This window comes from Benincasa hispida, chromosome 4, assembly GCF_027475165.1.
Source record: "Benincasa hispida cultivar pf3 chromosome 4, pf3_genome.v1.1, whole genome shotgun sequence".
Taxonomy (NCBI): domain Eukaryota; kingdom Viridiplantae; phylum Streptophyta; class Magnoliopsida; order Cucurbitales; family Cucurbitaceae; genus Benincasa; species Benincasa hispida.
In genome coordinates this window covers 1304573-1326701 of record NC_143481.1, presented here as the reverse complement: position 1 = coordinate 1326701, position 22129 = coordinate 1304573, and the positions used below count along the sequence as shown (strand labels likewise).

The window sequence follows — 22129 nt, the reverse complement described above, 5'->3', positions numbered from 1 at the left end:
CAAAATTCATAAATTAAAATAAAATCTCACCCAAATATATAAAACATATAGGGTTATTTGTGACTTTGAGTTGATTATTATAGTTAGTGGTTTATAATAAGTGGTTTGCCTGTGTTTTAGATGCAAACTATTTTATCTAGCTAGGTCAGTGTTTTGAGAAGCAAACTGTTTTAGTTTGGATTACAAATGAGGAGATGGGATAGTTACAAAATAATAAACGTGGTAGACAATGAGGGTTTTCGAATTATTTTATGTAGCTAAGTATAGATTATAATAGTTGAAAACTTCAACTGTTAAAATAGGAGACCGAAACATTGAATGGGCTATCACACCCAGGACAAGTCGGGGCTCAAATGTCCTCATAGTTCATTGTACTAAAAAAGAACATATATTTCATGAAATAATGTTGGAGATATGTAATTACGTAGATGTTATGAGGAAAATAAATTTATAAATCGAACATAGACTTGAACTTATAAGCCACTCTGAATATTGTTCAATTATTGAAGATATATGGTTCTCAAATCACACGTGTTTGAATATGTTCGATCTAGTTTATATAAATATAATTTGGAAAACTTTAATAAGGACATGGTCCAAAAGAGTGAATGTGAAGACGTTCATTGATAGGTCAAATTGCACCAAAAATCATATATGGAGAAGATTTCGTGAAAATGGATGATTTCTTCAACAGGAAGTCATGAGGAACTTTCTTAACAAGACAATAATGGGGATAAAATGAAGACTGGTCTCAATATACCCAATTATTTCGTGGTGATTAAGAAACAATAAAAATTCTAAAATTCTAAAATTCTAAAATAAAATTAATTCCATAGACCAAGACTTCCTCTTTATTTCGATAATTTGACATTGATTATAATGTGACAGATTTATTAACTTTCAGTCGGCTGCATCTCACAATGTTATGAACACAAATGTACGTGTTTCTTTTAATTAACATTATTATTCCTTCCTAATTCAATTATTTTTCTTATTTATTTATTTTTATTTTGTCAAATTTTCCGGCGCTGAGTCGGTCTCTATCCTTACGCGGCGGTCACTGTCCGACGCCGGCCGACACCCTCCGTGATGAATATTATTCATTATTCTCACTGTTCCCACTGGTCACTGCTCAGTAGCTTCTCTCTAATTTTGCCCTATTAATCTTATCTGTCCTTTTGATATTATTCGTCAACTTTTCAATGGAACTAAAAGCTTCTTTGGATTACATTGTCAATGCCACTTTTCTTCCTCTTTGCCTTTTCCACTTGATAATATCCTCCTTTCTTTTACTTCTTGCTTCATATGCTAAAATGTTGGAGATAATTTCCTACTCTATTATCGGAAACAAACTAGAAAATAACTGACAAAAAAAAAAAATAAAAGAAAAAAACAAAAGTTTATGTAAAAACCTCAAAATTTGAGGAAAACCTACGACCTACCGAAAAGAAATTTAATAATGTAAGATATTGTTATACACTCGTGTTTCTAACTAGGACAATTTGAAATCAAATCCACAGTCTCCTTTGATGTTGTGAAAAACCTCCCATTATACTATTGTAAGAATAAACCGGAAAATAACATATATATTAAGAGAAAGCGATAAATCTAGGAACACAAGTGGTAAAACTTTATACCGAAGAAAAACCATGGACCAAAAATAAATTTACAATCACACAAAAATTTTAAGCATTATATCACAAATACAATGGGTCTCGTTTCCCGTTCCCGCCCCAATTAGCTTTTACATATTTATTTAGTATAGTTATCTAATGTTATGTTATTATTATTATTATATAAATATTACATTTAAATTTCAAATTTGATTATTTATTGGAAAATATAATGAATATGTTTAAATTTAGATTATATATGTGAATAATTTGATTTATATTTATTTCTTTCTACTAAAAAATTAATTAGCTTTTTTAGGTCAAAATTTGAGTATAACTTCAAATTACCGTATAAAACTAACTATAATAAACAATTTAGTGATAAAGTTAATTATTTAATTAAAATTTGCTCACATAATTGGCTTTTACAAAAAAAAAAAAAGTAACGGGGACTCCCGCCCCGATCTCCATGGGAAATTTCACGAGAATGGAGAATGAAATGGGGAACAGGGACGGGGATGGTGAATGGCATCCCTGCCCCTGTCCCGTAGACATCTCTAGAGACAAGTACACTTCAATTTTAAATCATTACTTCTTGAAACCTTTTCCATTTAGGATAGAATCATATCTATTTTTCTTAATCTAATGTTCATAAACATATCATTATTATTGTTTCTCATCATATATATTGAAAGGACCGAAATTTACTGAGGTGTTTGAACTAATTAATGAAATTTATATCATGGTTTCATAATCACTTAAACACAAAATAAAAGAAAAATATTATTAGATGGTACATCATAAAAAATGCGTCCATAATATACATCCACTAAATAAACTACACGGAGAGGATGTTGAGTACAAAATGAAGAATATAATATTATGATCATCACCAGATTTCTTTATCTACTATATTTCCAGTAATGGCAGTGGCAAGGGCTCTTGTGAAATTTGGGTCTCTGGTCAAGAAGGTAGCCATTTGTTGAACTAGAAGCTTTTGGGTTGAAGAAGATGAAGGTGAAGGTGAGGGTGTTTCAGGTGGTGGAAGTGAGTCAGTGGTTGATTGGGATTTGTTTAAGTAATCGTAAGTTACAACAGAAGGCCTTAATGATGGAGATTTGATAGAGGAAGAAGGTGATGATGAAATACCACAAGAATCAAGGTTTGAACTTAAATTAATTGGTCCAATTAATTGATACTCAATTCCTGAGTTGGGTTTTTCATGGTTGTGCTCTCCTTCATATGTAGCTACTAAATAAGATGGATCTTCAACACTTCTTTGTACCTATAATATTGCCCCCAACAAAAGAAACACAAAAGATTATTATATTTATACGTAAAAAGAGAAAAATAGGAGTAATTGATTGTAAAATGATGAATGCAAATTATGATTTATGTTTAATTGAAAAAAAAGAAAGAAAGAAAGAAAGAAAGAGATGAATGAGATAAAAAAAAACAATGCTTTCTCCCTCTTGACTCATCTGGAGTTTGCATAAAAAATTGGATTAAAATGATCGAATTTGACAAACTTTCATGGCATTTAGATCGAAGTCAAGTAATCTTGTCATATTATAATTTTCCTTTTTTCGATTACCATCCAAGATTTGAAAACGAAAAAGAAAGTAGTTTTTTTTTTTTTTTTTTTTTTTTTGGATATTAAGTAAGAATTGAAATGTTTGCATAGAAAAAAATAAAAATGATTAATAAAGATAATGAAAAAACAAAACCAAAGAGAGCACTATAATTTTAAAATTTTGAAATTTAAATTTGTAAACTCAATTTTCATCTATAAATGGTGACGAAACAACATAAAATTTTCAAAGAGAGAAATAGTAATTAAGATGCAATAATAGATATGATGAGTTTATTATTGGTTTAGAAAAAAAAGAGTGCATTACAATTACACTTTTGGTATGGAAAGAAGCGTAAACAAAATTGAATACGGTGTGTAGAAGAAAATAGTTGAAAAATTAAATAAAACGAAGAAAATAAAGAAAGGGAAGAAATTTCGAGGAAATTACCTTTCTCTTTACCGGACAGCTAGGGGCAAATGAACATTTATAGTAAGCTCTTGGAGATGGATTGTCTTTAGTCACCTTTTGACCATATTTCCTCCATTGATATCCATCCTTCACAACCTACAAATTCATTTACTTCAAAATCTCCATCAATCTTGTAAAAAAATAAAATAGAATGGTAACATTGGAATAAGCATGAAACAAAAAATGTATGGATTAATCATAACTTACCAGGGTGGAATCGGAAACAGGCGTGGGAACAAGAACTCTCATAACTTTGGATTTAGTGTTTTGTGTAGGCCTTTTGTTGTAACAGGAATCATTATCGTCGCTACAGCAACCACAATATTGATCGGATCCGCTCCGATTGGAGTTGCAATAACTATTATCGCACCTTATAGCTTTTCGTTTTCTGGAGTTCATCATCAAATCGATTACCTGATTTTGAAGAAGGCTATAATTCTCAACCACCAGGCCTAGCATCTGATTCAGTTTCTGATTCTCCGAACTTATCCAATTCAATTTTTCGGCAAGAATGGCTGGAGCCTGATCTTGTTTGACTGGAGAAGGAGTGCTGTGATGAGTGGGCGGAGATTCGTCGGCGGTGTACGGTGCAGGATTCAAATTAAGGTCGAGAGATGTATCGATGATGGCAGTTGAGGGTTTCATTTTTGTTTTTATTTTTCTAGAAGAAATAAATTATAATTGAATTGAAGTGGAGAGGAATTTGGGGAACATAAAAATTCTTGGAGTCCATAACTGCAAACCCGGTTCTCTTTTATATACCAATTCCATTCTGGAAATTATTTGGAAAATCAATTAAGATGACGTCACTATATACGGACCCTTTTTTAGGACCAAATTCAATTATTTTTAAGTACAATAATTACATAAATAGGGGATTAAATCTCTCTTAAACCTCTTCTCTGTCTCGTGTTGTATAAATAAATTCATATATGATAATTGTTGAATCCAACCCTCCAAATACGAATCCAAATCTAAATGAGTATTTATCGATCTTCAAATTTAAAAGTTTGATTTTTCTACTCGACATATTTATTTAAAAATATACACAACATAATATATCAAATTTATAAATTTACCTAAAAGTCAATCCATGATTACCATATAAAAATCGTGCAAAAGAATTACCATTTAGAAACGAAATTTCGTTTTGCTAGCATGAAAAACAATAATTAGAAAAGGTTTATGAAAAATATATTTTTGACAAATACTTTTTTTTTTTTTTTTTTTTACCGCCTATCCAATCGTATGCTTAAAAGAATTTTGATATTTAAATTCAAAACCCTATATATATATATTGAAATTTCCACTTTCTCGCATTTTCTATCTTGACTTTTGACTAGGTGTTTTTTGTATACGATATCGGAATAGTAATTTTATAATTATTGTATATATTTATTTTATTTTAAATTTATTTATGATATTCCTAATTCTTTTTAAAAAATTATTTACTAATATTATACACTATAAAAGTCTATCTATAATCTACCACACTCTATCATAGATAGGTGAAATTTTACTATATCATATAAATATTTTGATTATTTTATTATATTTAAAATTAACTTTTTTTTTTCCAGTTAAATTGTCCGAGTACCTAAACATTAGTCTAATGACAGTCCATTTTGGATAAAAATAAATTTCTTTAATGAAATTAAAAATCGATAGATAAAAGAATACTGTGAGAAAGATAAAAGAAATGAGACTTTTCTATTTTTCCGTATCAACATTTTCTTCTTCAAATGATGACATAAACTTAATGACGTAGGCTGATGACGTGTTTGTAATAATAGAAAACAGAACTTCGCCCAAAGAAAGTTGTTCAAGTTAGATTGCAATTTTAGCAATCAATCCAACTTCTTTATTTCATATCTTAAGTTGTTAAGTAATGGATGAACTCAAAAACTTAAATTAATAGATAAAGATAAATTTAATTAGAAAATCTAGATCTATGAGAATAGTTATACTTTCATTCGAAAAAATAACAAAATACGAGATTGTTTTAAATTATAGTAAAATGGCTCCTTGCATGTGAGACATTTTTTTTTATTAATCCTAAAATATGCTATATCCCGTATTAAATCGTAATTATATTTTGACCTTTCTATATTATAGCCTAAAAAATCTCTCCTATTTATTTGAATCTGGACAGAAGATCAAATCTTTCTTTCTTTTTCAAATCTTAATTTCTATATCAAATTTCATATTATTTCATTTTCTCCTCTTCTATATATTTATTTTGTTTCTTCTTTTTGGATATCTCAAATTATCAAAACATCAATGTGATAACACTCTCAATTTGGTTTCTTTTTCGGGTTATTACCTAAATTATTCTTCAATTCTTTGTGGAAGAAATGATTTTCTTGGATTCTTGGAGGGAATCATGATATATTTTCAGACTCGGGCTTATTCTTTGTCAATTATTTTCTAAAAAAAGAAACTTCCCATAATGAGAAGTATTTGGTTTTCTTAATGGACTTCTGCAAATTAGGATTAGAGTTGTTGTTGTTGCGACTCTTTAATTGTATGGCACCTGGGTATTGTATCACACATTGAACTCATTTTCCTGACCATGGAGAGATTTAGAGGAAGCAACATGTCTTTATAGACAAGCTCATCGGTGGGACATAGCATGATGGACGTTTGACGAAGTGAAAAGAGATTGTGAATTCAAAATCAGAAGACGAAGAAGAAGAGAAATAATTAATGAATAATTATTTTTTATTCTCAACAATTTCAGTTCCTTATTTTACAGAATTATCAATTATTCAGTTAGTAGTCACTATTTGCTTTTCTGTTGTTCATCAATTTTTCTTCAACAACATATTAAAATTAAAATATAATTAATTAATGTTATCACACAATTTTCAAAGGGGTCTTTTTAAATATTTAAAAATATTTACACTTTAACAAAAAATTTCAAAAGTACAAAAACATTTTTGAAACTTTTGCTATAAAGTCTAAATATTTTAGATTTTTCTATTTATAAGAATTTCCCTTTTTCAAACTTAAGAGAATACAACATATTAAAAATAGAATGTAATTAACTAACGAACATCACACAATTTTCAAACTTCAAATAATCATCGATTACAATGTAATACCATTTTAATAAATGTTTATTAAAGAAAAGGAAAATTGGATTGCATAATATCTTTTTGTGTTCCATTTGTAAATTTAGTAAAAAGAACTTCAGAATATTGGTAAAAGAACGAACTAATTTGCACATGATGATGCCTTTCTTTTACCCTGAAATGTCCAACATTATATATATTTTCGATGTCATTAAATATTGATATTCAAGGATTTGAGGCAAACCTCAATATTTTGAATTTGAAATTCTTTTAAAATCTTGTTAAAAAAAAAAAAAACTTTTAAAATCACATATCTTCATCTAAAAATCAAATCTCACCTCTTTCTTTAAAATTTCATATCTTTATCTTTTTTTAATTTTTTTCCTTTATTTTTTGATATTTTTTTTTATCTCATTTCGATTTTAAAATCTCATATCTTTCAATCTCTGTCTCTAGCTCAACCTTCACACCATATCTTAAACTACTATTGGTAAGTTTCTGTTCTCCTCTTGTTTCTTTCTCATACCGATCCCATTCTCCAACTTTTGCTGTGTTGTAGCAGATCTCACCTTTCTTATCAACAACTTTTGTTGTGTTGAAGAGCTCATGACAGATGAAAAATAAGATCATTGTAAGAGTTTGAACACAGGATCTCCTAGACCATCTATTTTGATACATCTTAAATCACCTATTGATAATCGAAAGCAATACCAATTTACAATATACCTTTCCATTAGCATAATTTTAAAAATTGATGAATTAAAATAAAATGTTTGAAAATCTAGACATCAAAATAAAATAGATATAAAAGTCAAGAGATTAAAATAATTTATAATTGAAATTCTTTAAAATTTACACCAGTACCTGATTTGAATTTTGATTAGATTTATATGACATTTTAACTCTAATTAAATCCATCCAATGCCTGACCTATCAAATCGACACGTGGCTAAACCTAGTTACATAAACAAGATATAATAATAATAGTGATAATAATTTCAAAAGATTATCCGTTTGGCACGTGTCCTGCCCAAGTACTTATTATACTTATGATCGAGTTTTTTTTTGTTTCGTGTCCTAACTTTTAAAGCTTCAATTTCTATCTTTAATGTATTAAAACATTTTTTAAAAGGAATATTAAAACCTTTTTTTTAATTTGATCAAATAGGCACAATACTCATTATCAGATTTAAAACTAAATACTCACTATCAAATTTAAAACTAACCCATTAAATATTGTTCACCTTATAACTTATACTGACATTCTAGTGGATTGGTTTTTTAATAGAATATGGAGTGAAAGATTGAACAAAAAAAAAAAATCTCATAATACACACATATTTTATATTGTTCGCTCGAGATTTTAATAGAAATTTATTTCATGGAACTTGAACTTTGTATTGTATTAATTTTGTGGAAAATGAGTACAATCTCACATAGTATTTTGATACTTTCAAAATAAACTATAATCTTCTTGTTGATCTTCTTGAATATCGGCTTTTGAACTTATTGTTCTTCTTGAATATCGGTCTTTGGGCTTGTTGATCTTCTTGGAGGACCAACTTTTTGGCTTGTTGATCTTTTTGAAGGACCAGCCTTTGGGTTTGTTGATCTTTTTGAAGGACCAGCCTTTGAGCTTGTTGATCTTTTTGAAGGACCAGCCTTTGGGCTTGTTGATTTTTTTGGGTGATCGGCCTTTGGGCTTGTTGATGCGATATGGTTCAATCTCAAGTACTTGATCCTTTGATTCTTTCTCAGTTGGGTGGATGTGTTTGACTTGAAGAAGAAAAGCACCAAACGTTCTTGAAGTAGAAGTCTTGGAAGAGTGTTTGTATCTTCAAGGGTCTTCTTCCTTCTAGGAGTGCAGCTTCAGGAGTAGTCTTCTAGTTGTTGATGAATTCTCATAAATTGCTTCTTCAGTCTTCAGAATGCTTGTATGGTTAACTCCGCTCAAGGAGTCTTCTGTAGAGAATGATCTTGCAAATGAGGAGAGTTTCCCTATTTATAGAGCTCCCGGATGGGTTTCATGGGCTTGAGTCTGGCCTTGATTGACCCATGGGCCTGATCTTTGGGTCTTTAATTGAACCTGAGTCTGGCCTTTGGGTCTAATTAATTAGACTTGGGTCTGGTCTTTAGGCTCAATTAACTGGGCTTAGGCCTATTTTGGTGTTTTAGGCCCACATTATTCACATATTTGGGCGTAACTGGGCCAACGCTCAAATTATAACATCAAATTGGTTGAAATTAATTTTAACATCTGCAACGCGAACACGGAATTTGTCCTCAATTTCAATTTGAGACACATGTCAGCTTTTAATTAGCCACAAATTTGCCGATTTCAGAATTTCATCATTAATTTAACAAATGATGTGGCGGTTTGTGGTTGGTCGGAATTTTTTCCTCAAACATATATTAATGAACTAGTTTACTTTGTCCCCCAAAGATTTTTTTTAAGTAAAAAAATATTGGTAGCTAATACATGATAAACTAAAAAAAAAAAACTATTTTTAAATGATATATTTGTTGTCTGTTTAATATTTAGTGAAGGCATTAATAGAAAAACGTTTAATAAATCATGTTGAGAGTTGCCCCAAGTTAGGTTTGAAATTCACGAGCAAGCCCAAGCTCAAGAAAAACTGAGAGGGTACAACATGGGAAAATGTGTATTCCAAAAGGCAAAATTTGGAGCCTCAGGTTCTAGGCTGACCAGCTAAGCTGAATTCAAATATCAATTAGAAAGTAATTGAGTCAGACTTGGCTTGGTGCCTTGTAGCCTCGAGTGCCGCAACAATCATAACATCGCTAGAGTTACATGTAACCATAAATGGAAGAGTAACTAATCTTCAAATAAGAGTCTTGACCTTACTTTGATACTTAACTAAGCTAGACACTCCCTATATTAACTAAGACATCAGAGTGTGATAGATTTGGAATCACACCAGTATGAGAAACTCTCTAGGTCAATTAGGAGAACTAGATCAGAGAAGAAAAACGAACCGATGAACGAGTCCAACGAAGGCCTATAACAACAACAACATACGCGTGTGAGTTTTTCACCAAACAAATTAGAATATGATTTTTTTTTTTTAAAGTGAGATTGAAATTTTTAATTAATTATAGACCAAATTGGATAAGTAATAAAAATATGAGGTATTAAAATATGTATTTAGCGGGTTGTAGCACATTTAATATACTAGTATACTACAGCGACTTCAACGCATTTACCCAATAAAAAAAGAAAATGAAAACTCCAAACACGAATCACACATGGTGTGTTAGTCGTTTTCATGTTAATTGAAAAAAAAAAGTCAGATTATTACTATTTTTTAACGATAATTAGAAATTTGACGTAATATTAGGCTCATAATGAATTTGATTGCTGAAGTTTGAATCATAGTTATAACATAAATCTAATGTGATATGTTCATTGCTGAAGTTTCAATTTTAATTATGTTTCTTGAACCTAAACAAATCAATATTTTATATCTATATGTAATTTGTCAAAATTTTTGCATCCTTGTTAAAATAAGAATACCATGTGGTGGATTCTATTTTATGGCTACCTTCCTTATGTTACTACTACTATTATTATTATGAAAAAGGTAATTTATGTTACTTCTTAACCATGCTTTTAATAAATATTTTAAAAAAGTAGACTAATAAACATGAATTTACTATAAATAAGTTATATTTTAAAACAAAGAAATAAATAAAGAAAAAAAAAGATTAGATGAAAGCTTCTTAAACTTTGAAGTTTCAAAAGTATCTAAGTTCATGAATTTTTAATTTTCTATCAATAAATTTCTAAATTTTAAAAGTGGTATAAAATACGTCTTTAAACTTTTAATTGTATATCAAATGGATTTTTGGATTCTTAATTTTGTTTCTAATAAGTCATTGATCTGTTTAATACTATTTTTAGAATGCATAGATCAATTAAGTACAAAATTGAAATTCTAAGAATTCATGAGACGTAAAATCTAAATTTGTATCTATAGATCAATTAAACCCTTTAATATTGGTTTGTATATGTTTCGTTGTTTTGTTATTTACTCTCAACCAATGTTTTCAAATAATCAAATCAAAATTTGAAAACTAAAAGAAAGTAGGGTCTTATTTGATAATCATGTTTCCAAAAAATGAAGTTTCGTAGCTTTGGAAGGTGATGTTATTCTTATTAGAGGACTTGGACACAGGATCCTTTCTTTTGTTTGGATTTAACGAGAGACCTGGTAGGCTTTTTTGTCGATTGTCCATTAGGTGTATAAATGAATTAAGTTTCATAATTCAAAGTTACACAAGTCTACTCGTAAATGGCCATATATTGTTTTAATTTTCTATTAGCCTCTTACAATAATTTTTCCCCCATGAAATTATACCATTATCTTTTATGCTGATGTAATGATATGTACAACAATTTTTCTTAATTTTCTTACTGCAATTATTGGGAGACTGAATTTTTACTTCAATATATTATTTTCAAATATTTTTTCTACAAAAACCTTCCAACCATGAAAATAAAACTGAATTATTCCTCCTTAACTACAAAGCAAACTTGATTTTGAAACTTTTCCAAAGTTTTTATTTTATTTTATTTTTTTTAGAGCACGTCTGCATGATGAAGATTGAACCTTCGACATATAATCACCGTTCTTTTTGTTCTCTCTACAATATTTCGCTATCGAATGACATGAATAAAAATTAAGCAATATTATTTTATACGACAACTGTCATAATGTTAATGCTAATATAAAAGTTGATAATCAAATCATCTATGCAGATCTAATGTACATTTGATATAAAAGATGCCTTGAATTTGATATTCATAGTTGAGTTAAATCCAAAGTTTAAAATATCGAGCTTTCAATTTTATAGAATTGTCAATGAAAATATCGATAAAATATCGATGTTGATAGATATTTATGAAAAAATTATAGAGGAAAAAATAAATAATTCTTAATTCATTGATTGACCCAAAAGTTTAATCTTATGGGTGAAGGTAAATTTAATTATATCATCTAATAATAATAAGTTAATAAAAAATATTTTACGCTTTAAACCAGTTAAACTGTTTATTATTTGTATTATATTTAAGGCCTCGTTTTGTAATCATTTGATTTTTGGTTTTTGTTTTTGAAAATTAAGCTTATTTTCTTTCCATTTCTTATCATCTTTCTTGAATAAAATGGTTGGACTCTTAGTCAAATTCCTAAAATAAAAATAAATTTTCAAAAGTTACTTTTTTTCATTTTTTAAAATTTGGCTTGTTTTTTAAACTATCAGTAAAAAGTAAATAACAAAGAAAGAAATTTAGAGGTGGAGGTGAAACTAGTGTCTATAGACTTAATTTTAAAAAACAACTCAAAAGCAAATCGTTATCAAACGGGCCTAAATTATTGATATTTTTGTTAGCTTCTCTTATGGATAGAAATTATATTGACATGTCATAGAAAATATAATACAATTAAATCTTCATATATACACACACATATATATATATATATATATCTATTATTGACATTGATAGATATTATTAATTTTCTTACCTGACACGTGTACTTATGTAGATGAAGAAAAAATAAACTAACTATATAAAATTTCAGTTGTCATCAAAGTTTAAAATGTCGATGTTGATAGAATTATTGAGGTTTTAATTTTATAGAAATTTTGATAGAAATATCGATAAAATTTCAATGTTGATAGATATTTTCAGAAAAATCATATAAATAAAAAATTAAAAAAAATTAAATTAATAAGTAAACGTTTTATGATTTTTAAAGAAATTAACATGTCTATTATTTATATTATATTTACATTAGTGATAATTTGTTATTTAATTATTATGTTTTGTGAATTTTTCTACGATATAATGAAAATATCAATTCATCCCTCATGTTAATATCGAATCCATGAAAATATAGAAATATCAATAAAAATATAGATATGTCGACGGAAATTTAATATTACGCTTGTCACCGTACATATATATTAAAAGAAACTTTCAACTCTAAAAGCTAATGACAAAAGCATCTTGAAAGAAATTTTTAGGAAATTTCACTGATAGAGGACAAATTAGTTGATAAATCTTTTTTTATTATTATTTAATAAATTACGTTATTCACTGAGGGGAAAGATTCTGCTTGAATTTCTGAGAAATTTCATCAAAACGCGTTGGACTAGACTAAAAGTCAGATCCCCAACTTGACCCCACTTGGAAAATAATGTAATTTAGTTTATTTTATTAATTGATGTATTAAAAGCAAAATTCAAAATTTTAAAAATTATGGAGGATGAGTTGAATATTATTTTGAAATAAGTATGTTCAGATTAGAAGTAATTGCAGATTAGAAGTAATTGATATGAACTGTCTCTTGAAATTGGAATTTTGTTTTAGATTAGTACAAAGATAAACATGTGTTAAGGAATGAAAATGGTTCAAGTAAAAGACACTATGTCAAAAAAAAAAATAAATAAATGCCAAACTCATTTTAGAAAAATGGTTTATCTAGAAGATTTAATAGTTTTTTGATGCTTTGTACCAAATATACACATTTTTCATGCATTACCTATAATTTGGACATTGTTATGGTGTGAATAGTTCAGTTCACATTTCTAGTAGTCACAATATTTTGTTCTCATGTATTATTATAGTACGTTACAAAATGTCACAACTTTTTTTCCAAATAATTACAACTTTTTTTGAGAAATTTTTACATATGAAAAAAATGTCTATTTACCTAAATAAAAAAAAAAATACTGATAGACTTCTATCAGCGTCTATACACAGTATCAATGATAAACTCCTATTTCTATCACCGATAGACACCGATAGATTTCTATCAATCTCTATCAATCTTTATCAAATAATATTAAATTTTATTATTTTATGTAAATATTTTTTTCTTATTTTTCTATTTTTGAAAATCTCCTTTTTATTATTATTATACTCCACCTAAATTGGATTTTGATTTATTTTGAACTAATTTGTTTTTTTTAAGAAAAAAATTCAACCAAAAAAGAGTGAGAAATCCATAAATTTATCGATACTTTATTCACTAACCTATATTTTGGTTGACAACTTATTTGCTATATTTAAAATAGGTATTTAATATCATTTTATTTATGTTAATGCATCTTTTAACATAACTCACCATTAACAATGTTCATTACCAATTGTGGAAAAAATAAATTTAGATAAGGAATCAAACTTAATTGGGAAGCTTTGGCACAAGGAACAAAAAATATAGATAACTTTTCTTTTTCTTATTTCTAGATGCAGATCTATTTGTAACAATATTTTATTATTATTGCTCTGTCAAATTTCAAGAACAAAATAATTAGTAGACATTTTGAAATTTCTAAAATTTAGTTAGAATTGCCAAAATTTTATCAAATGATTAACAAAAAGGAAAAGGAATTTTACATAATATAAAGCATCAAAAGTAGAACGTTAGCATTTGAGGGAGACACATATTAAATCGATTAAACAAAAATAATAATTCATAAAGGGTCGAATTTATATTTGCAAGCTTAACTTAAATAACATTTATATTATCGATCTCAAGGTTATAGATTTGATTCATTTACTCCACACACTAATAACACATTTGAGAGTAATTCTAAAATGATTAAAATTACTTACGAAATGCTTTTAGTAATTCAAAATCAATTTTCATTGTATGAAAAATGTGTTTAGAAATGTAAAATTAAACATTGAATTGTTGTTTAGGGATTAAAGAATTTTTGGAGTGAGTTTAAACACATCAAAAGTGATTTTAGTCATTTCAAAATCACTTACAAACACAATTAAAGGAAGGAAAAAAAAAAAAGATCGTTAGATTTGTCGAGTTTGATGTGTTCAATGACTCTTTTTAGTCTATCAATTTGATTATTAATTAAAGCTTAAGAAATAAAACACCAATTATCATATCAAAAGTCAATAATTCGGTCTCTAACATAAAAATGATTGTTGAACCAGTGTATTATGCTAGTCTTTCTTTTTCATAACAAATTTGTTCTCTCAAGCATAGGCTAGTTGATAACTTCTCTATCTGAAATGGGATCATAAAAAAAAAAAAAATCATGTATATCCTTAGATAAGCCTGAGAAAAGGGATTTAAGAAAATTAAAATTAAATAAACAACCTAGTATAAGTCAATTTGGGAAAATTAGTACAATAATGTAGGTGTCTCTTAATTATAAGACTGGAGAATTAATATTATATATATATATATATATATAGGCAGGGGAAATTTTTGGTAGAGATATTGACATTTTTATCCATCTTTTTACATATTCACGGATTTAACTAAGATTTAGTTAAGATTATCAAAATTTCTTAAATGATTAACAAAAAGGACAAAGAAGTTTTAAATTGATTTTTTATAATAAGTACGTTAGGTCGAAGAATCAACGCATCTGGATATCTTAACTAGATCGACACATCCTTAATGTCCAAATTAAGATAATTTATCTTGTTCCACAAAAAAGTGATAAAAATGAGTCACTTTAGTTTTCATTTATAAAAATGGCCCCTTTTTTAAAACCTTATTTTTGGGGTCTTAAGATATTGTCAGTATGGAGTGAAAAGGTAAATTTAGATTAATATTGTTATTTTTAAAACTATTTAGAAAAATATTGTAGTTTGAAAATAATCTAGAGAAATATTATAGTTTTTTTAATTTCAGTATGTCGAGTTTTCAAAACTCAACAAAAGGAACTCGAGTGTTCAAAACTCGACAAGGGTAAGTCGAGTGTTGAACACTCGACTTTTTTCTTTCAATTATTTATTATGTTCGACCTCCATTTGTTATTTTTTTCATTTTCTTAACTCTTAATAATAATATATTACCTTCAATCCTTAACTTAATTCTAAGAAATATCATAGAAAATAATATCTCATTCACGTTTTCTTCCATAATTTAAAAATAATAACATGTAAATTAAAATATTCATATTAACAAAACTATTATCTCATTCATTTAAAAATAATTAAAACAAATCAATGTGTTCCATAAGGCAGACGTCGTCGATTTCGAGCTAGTTGTCGTCGTCGACTTCGAACTTGAGGTTGCTCTAGTTCCTCTTGATGTTGCTCTAGAACTTCTGCAGGTGCTTCATAGTATAAATATTCATTATGCTCTCCACGGCCATGACCATGTCCATGCACGTATGAAGACGATGGACTAGCCTCTTAATTATAATATCCTAAAACAAATGCTGGCATCATCATCATTGGACAAACATAATCAGTTTGGCTCTATGTCTGCATCATAGGAGCCAATTCTTCCACATTGTGGGCAACCTCATCAAACTCATATACTTCTTCTCGAACAGGTCCCCTATGTCTAGGAACCAGTGGAGGAACAATACATATATCGTACATTTAATGTAACTTCATATAACTCTCATTACTGCATATAGGCAAGAACCTAGTTCGGATCATTTGCAACATCACATAATCTATTGTTGTTTGATCTCTGTGAATTATATAACAATTAGACAATATTTAAAATAAATTTAAATTAAAAATAATTAGACAATATTTATTTATGTACCAGATGACCCACAACTGCTAACAAATAATGTAGTGCCTTGTAATATTATTATACTAGTTGATGTAGTTTTGAGTGACATCCCTATTAAACTACCCAATAGAAACCCTCATTGCATAAACCTTGAATAATAGTGCCATTGCACTAACAAATGTGCATAAACCTTGAATAATAGTGCCATTACACTAACAAATGTGCAACTTTTTCAGACCAATCTCCAGTTCTTAAGACGATGAGACATCATGCTGAAAACCGAATTGTCTAATTACCCTGTCAAGAAGATGCCACTCACCAATGTTAAAATATATGAGAGGACTTATCGTCCGCCATATATTTTGACCGTTTGTATAGAAATTAGGCAAAGTGTCCATAACAACTTTGTAAGACTTCCAAATAATCTAAAACACAAAATATTATATTGAAAAATATTAAAGACAAATATAATAAAAATTTGTATAAAAAAATTTAATTTGGTTCAAGATTAATGTACCTGATCAGGTTAAAGTAGATTAAACATGTATCTGTATTGACTAACTACATCTGTAACTATCTTAGTCACACAAAATTTGTCTCTCACCTAAATTTTTAAATTAATAATTTAGATTTTGAATTAACTAGATCAGTCATATAAAAATTAAATTGAATTAAAATAACATACTGAGAACCGTAGCCTCAATATTTGAACATTTCCTCCTTTAGCATTGAGGTTGTGAGGTCTGATCTTCACATGAAGCACACATTTGAAAGAACTCTTATACAAGAGTACCTCTGAGTAGAAGCGAAACTTTCCAAAGATTTTGTGACAGAATTACCACATTTACATTCAAACATACAAATATGCATCATACTACAAAATTACTGACATGCTTTAAGATTAACAAACAAGAGAATAAGAAAACTTACCAGTCGAAGAACTTTTCTCCACAACAAATCTCTTCTCTGCAAACGAACGATTTCTCTCGCTCTCGTTGGAACGTCAAGCTATCGTTCAGCAACACCACCGGTCGTCTACCACAAACGACCTCCACACGAATAGGAGGATGGGGATGACACCACCACTTGGAACTCTTGATATTCTCGGTGTGAGAATCCAAAGAATGGGCTTTGTTGGGATTTGGTAGAGGGGAGGAGGAATGAAGATCGTATACAATGATCAAGCAAGTGGGAGAAGGGTAAGTCTATCGTATAGAATAAATGCTTGATCGTTTAGTAGGGAGTACACGATCGTATGTAGGAAATAGGCAGCGATCGTCTATACGATCGTTTATTAAATGCTCGGACACTATACGATCGTTTAGTAAAAAGTAAGCGATCGTTTAGTAAGATGCGCGTGCGTGTATGCGATCGTGTAGTAAATTGGAGCTATCGTATAGTCTCTGATTTTACTAAGCGATAGGCAGCACACTTCACTTAAGCGAATTTCGTGATCCTTTGCAAAATGAAAACAATTTTTATTTTATTCTTCAGATACAAAAATTGATTGAAACTTCCCACAAACGCACAGTTACGGAGAAAACGGCAACCAATTATCCTATAATTATCAAATTAATAATAATAAATATAATCATATTATATTCATTAACCTATAGGTTAATATCACATATAAACCATAATGTTTTCTCCTCCACTAGATATAAATCATATTTATATCCATTCCCTCCAATTAATATATCTCATATGCAAAATCCATCATATCATATATAATTAACCAGTTTTATTATATCATATATAATCGAACTTCCTCTTGTCAATTTTCAACATTTCAAACTGACCTAAAAACTGATTCTCAACTTGAATCCATTGAGCTACCAAGGGGACCTTATGGACCTATGGTTCGAAGCTCCAACGGTACGTGAATAGCTGACTAAACTCTTTAGCCACGAGATCCACCATTTGTTAACTGCCAGACATTCCACTAAAGATCGACAGCTGAACTCTCCTTACCACAGATATATTTCTAGTGTCTATTGAATATAACCAATCAACAGTACGATAACCCTTCACAGATGCTTGTAAGTATAGCTGGACCAATTTACCATTTTACCCATGTAGTTACATCTAACTCCTTAAGTACCACTGATCCTTTTAATGAACAACACAACATAGTCCTACCATGTGTGGATACCTCTCGGGCCATGAGAAGGATTGTGGCGCCACATCGTTCAAGCCCCAGGATCAGCCCCTAAGGGAGCAATCTATCTACTTACCCCTGCTTCGGGGAAAGAGTGAATTCCATCTTGTGTAGCTGAGTTTCTAACTCCCAAATCAGACGAATCCCCAAAGTGGTAAGTTTGAGTCAGCGACCTGGCCACTCGCACCCATGAAAATCAAAAGACCGCCCTCAAAGGCAGGAGTTCCCAACTCACTCAGGATTGAGGTCATGTTACTTATGGTCATCCTAGTGAAGTAAATTCTCTGTCATGAACGACGTTATATAACGAGACGTTAACATTTCGTGGTCAGGTCTTATACAAACTATTTATATAGGACGCCTCCGCTCGCACGTCCCCACATGAATGATTAGGATCAGACCATCTGTAGCAAGTCACAACACTTGTAACTATTCTACAAGGCGGGCCGCATCTGTAGCGTTACCGAGATAAGGTTTTCCTCCTATATCCATATATTACAGATCATTTTAGTTATCACTTAAGGCATGATCCACTTGTATGTCACCACATACATGCTTAAGTTACATAATGACAACTAGGGATTTTAGTTTAATGGTTTGTGGTAAAACAAATAAAAATCCAATATTTAAAGACAAGTAGTGAAGAAAATATCATATATTATACATCACAAGCATTTGTACAAAACTGTGTTTATAAACTAACACAAGAGTTTAAGGCATCATCCCCAACAACCTCTATATCGATCGTTTGACTGTATTTCATGTTTACTTGATCTTGCAGACCATTTATTAATTTTTGCGTGTGCGTACTTGAATGTTTACTCACTTAGTATTACAAATATACTTGAAAAAAATTGTTGATTACATAAAAAAAATATTACCGGGTGTATTTATCTTGATGCTCCAAAACAACTTTTATTTCTTCTTTTTTTTTTTTTCGAAATAATTTACGCACTTGAAGAATGTTATTTGAGCAAGATCATTTATCACCAATATTCGAACTCTTTTGAGGACACCATTTATGCACTCTGATAGATTTATCATCATCCACTCGTATCTGAACCCTCTATCGTGTGCTTGAGTCCATTGCTCTATACCAATGTTGTCAAAATTACTCAGATGGCTCCGATTTATTCCTTTGATGTCCTTAATGGCTTTATTAAACTTTCGAATTTGAAATTGACATCTGACACGATAAACATAATTCTTTAATGTGTTAAATTTATATTTTTTATTGAACTTTCTGGCGAAGTTAGAATAACAGTCCTTCAGTTGGCGTTTCTTTCACTCTTCACTCCACATGTATTCCGAGATTGGTCTACTTAACCATATACAGCCACCTGGGTAACAATTTGTATGACTCATCTCAGTCACCGAACATTTTAGTCAACGCCTTTCTTTTGCCCTCCCACACCTTATAGTAAAGAACATGATATCCAAATTTTGTTTTTATGTCAAATTGCTATTGTGCCACGCTGATAGATAGTTTTTCGACTCGTTCCAGTCATCGAACATTTTAGCCAATGCCTTTTCTTTGCCTTCTCACACCCTATGATAAGGAACATGATATATTTTTTTTTTCTTTATGTCAGATTGTAGTTATGCCATGCTGAGAGATAGTTTTTCTCTTATGGCATCATAAAACTTTAGTGCAATCATCGATGAATCTAACTGCACATGACTTTGACTAAGTTTAGAGTAAAAACATGTATGTTGATCAACATACTTAGTGATTTCAAACAAGCCTTGCGACTTTTTCTTTGTTGCACGAAGTCTCCATTTGCAACATTCTTCCCACTTTTTACACCGAATTTCCCAAATCGTCGGTGTCAATTTCACAACCTCATATGGTACGTGAAACTTAATAGCAAAACATTTGACCGCATGTTGTAGCTCTTCTTTGTCTTGACAAATTATTCCCTTATACAATCGAGTATTGTCAATATCCACAAGGGCTATAATTGGGTCGTATTCTTGAATGTTATCTAAATAACTCATGTTCACGACCATCAAAATTCAACTCTTCAAATTCATCATCTGTTTTTGTTCTAAAATCTCTATATTGATTGTTAGCCACTATATCGTGATCATCACATGGTGGTGCAACTGATTCCGGATAAGGGTTAATACATTGAGTCAGATCTTCAAATTGACTAAATGGTGCATTCAAGTTTATATCCAACCTTACTCTACTGACATTAACATATTAATGCACTGAATTTGGGAGTGGCATCACGATTGAGAACATCAAGTTCATTGCTTATTCATTAAGAATACGGAATGACATAAACCTTACTGATCCTGATAGTGTTAGATTAGAATGTCTATATATTATTTCTAACTGATTTGCTCTCTCATATCTATACCAAGTGACATCCTTACCATTTCAATGAATTGTTAAAAAAAAAAAAATCTACTGTTCACATTTATACTAAACCCCCCAACATGGTGGTTAGTCATAATCAACTCCATCAACACCATCGACCTCATTACCATTTGTAAACAACATAAATCACAAACATTTGTCCATCATTTTCTCAAAGAAAAAAGACAAACAATATATTACTAATTATTTTACTAATTATCAAACTTAAATAGAAAAACAAACCAAAAAAAATATTAAAAAAATATTATGAAACTTAGTTTGAACATCAAAATTATTAAAAACTAAAAGAATCGAATAAAAAACTTTAAATTTCAAATTAATACTAAACTTTTTAAAACTATTTTTTCAAAGTTAATACTAAAAAAAAAATCAAATATCATAAGAAAATATATTAAAAAAAATCACAATAATAAGAAATACAAGTCACCTCAACTATATGTTAAAAAGTTAATGGAATCCTAATAGTAGGGACCAAAATAAGCACTTTCTAAAAGTTCAGGTACTAAAATAGATATTTTTGAAAGTTTAGGGACTAAAATAGAATAAGATTCAAAGTCCAAGGACCAAAATATGATTTAAAAGAAAAAAATTATCTAAAGATTGTATGGAAGATGAGAAGTTTAAAGGTTTGACCCTAATTAAGGCATTTTTCACTTTTCACTGGCAAAAGGGGTCTCAGAACAATCTTTTGAAAATTGGGCCTCATCTCTAAATTGAAAATTAGGGCTGGTTTCATAAATAATAAATCAAACCCAAAATAATAAAAGATGTAGAACAAGAATAAACATATTAGGGATGTGACACAAAATTAGCGACAGATATTACTGATAGCAGCTATCAGTGATAACTATATAGGTAAATAACTAAAAAGTTCACATGCAACCCACCATTTCGTACTTCTTCTTCTGATTTTCTCAGATTAAAAACTATCGCTGATAGCAACTGATAACAACCACTAATAGCTACCATTAGTTGCTATCGTTGATAGATGCTATGAGTGGTAACTTTCAATTTGAGAAATAATAATACAACATTAAAATAGTAACACTTGAAATATTGCCTTTTAATTTGCTATCAGTCAATGACTAACATTGATATACTTTGATCAATTGAAATCAAACTTGAAATATGAACACCTAAGGCTATCAGTGGATATCAATGATAGACTTTTATAAGTAGAACTTTTCAAAGTAACTATCATCTTTTAAAGATTAACATTTAAAGCTATAAGTGATTGAAGTCTATTAATGAGAGGTCTATAAGTGATTACCTCTGATATTTAGATAAGTCATATCACCAATATCACCAATATCATTAATAACATTCATT

The 22129-nt window shown here is 29.4% G+C and overlaps 1 protein-coding gene across 1 annotated transcript; it reads right to left on the bottom strand.

Annotated features, from left to right (window-relative positions):
- Positions 1 to 2371: 2371 nt before the first annotated feature.
- Positions 2372 to 4402, bottom strand: LOC120075901 (putative WRKY transcription factor 40). Its single transcript, XM_039029642.2, has 3 exons — positions 3863 to 4402; positions 3635 to 3751; positions 2372 to 2898 (listed from the first exon to the last, which is right to left on the bottom strand). Exons 1-3 carry the CDS (start codon positions 4298 to 4300, stop codon positions 2503 to 2505), a joined length of 951 nt encoding a protein of 316 aa, XP_038885570.2. The 5' UTR covers positions 4301 to 4402; the 3' UTR covers positions 2372 to 2502.
- Between the last annotated feature and the right edge of the window lie 17727 nt (positions 4403 to 22129).

Excerpts from the sequence above, each read along its gene's own strand:
- LOC120075901 (XM_039029642.2), bottom strand. The coding sequence starts at position 4,300 with ATGAAACCCTCAACTGCCATCATCGATACATCTCTCGACCTTAATTTG. Across the intron at positions 3,752-3,862 it reads CTGTTTCCGATTCCACCCTG|GTTGTGAAGGATGGATATCA; the intron begins GTAAGTTATGAT and ends ATGAATTTGTAG. Across the intron at positions 2,899-3,634 it reads GCTGTCCGGTAAAGAGAAAG|GTACAAAGAAGTGTTGAAGA; the intron begins GTAATTTCCTCG and ends GCAATATTATAG.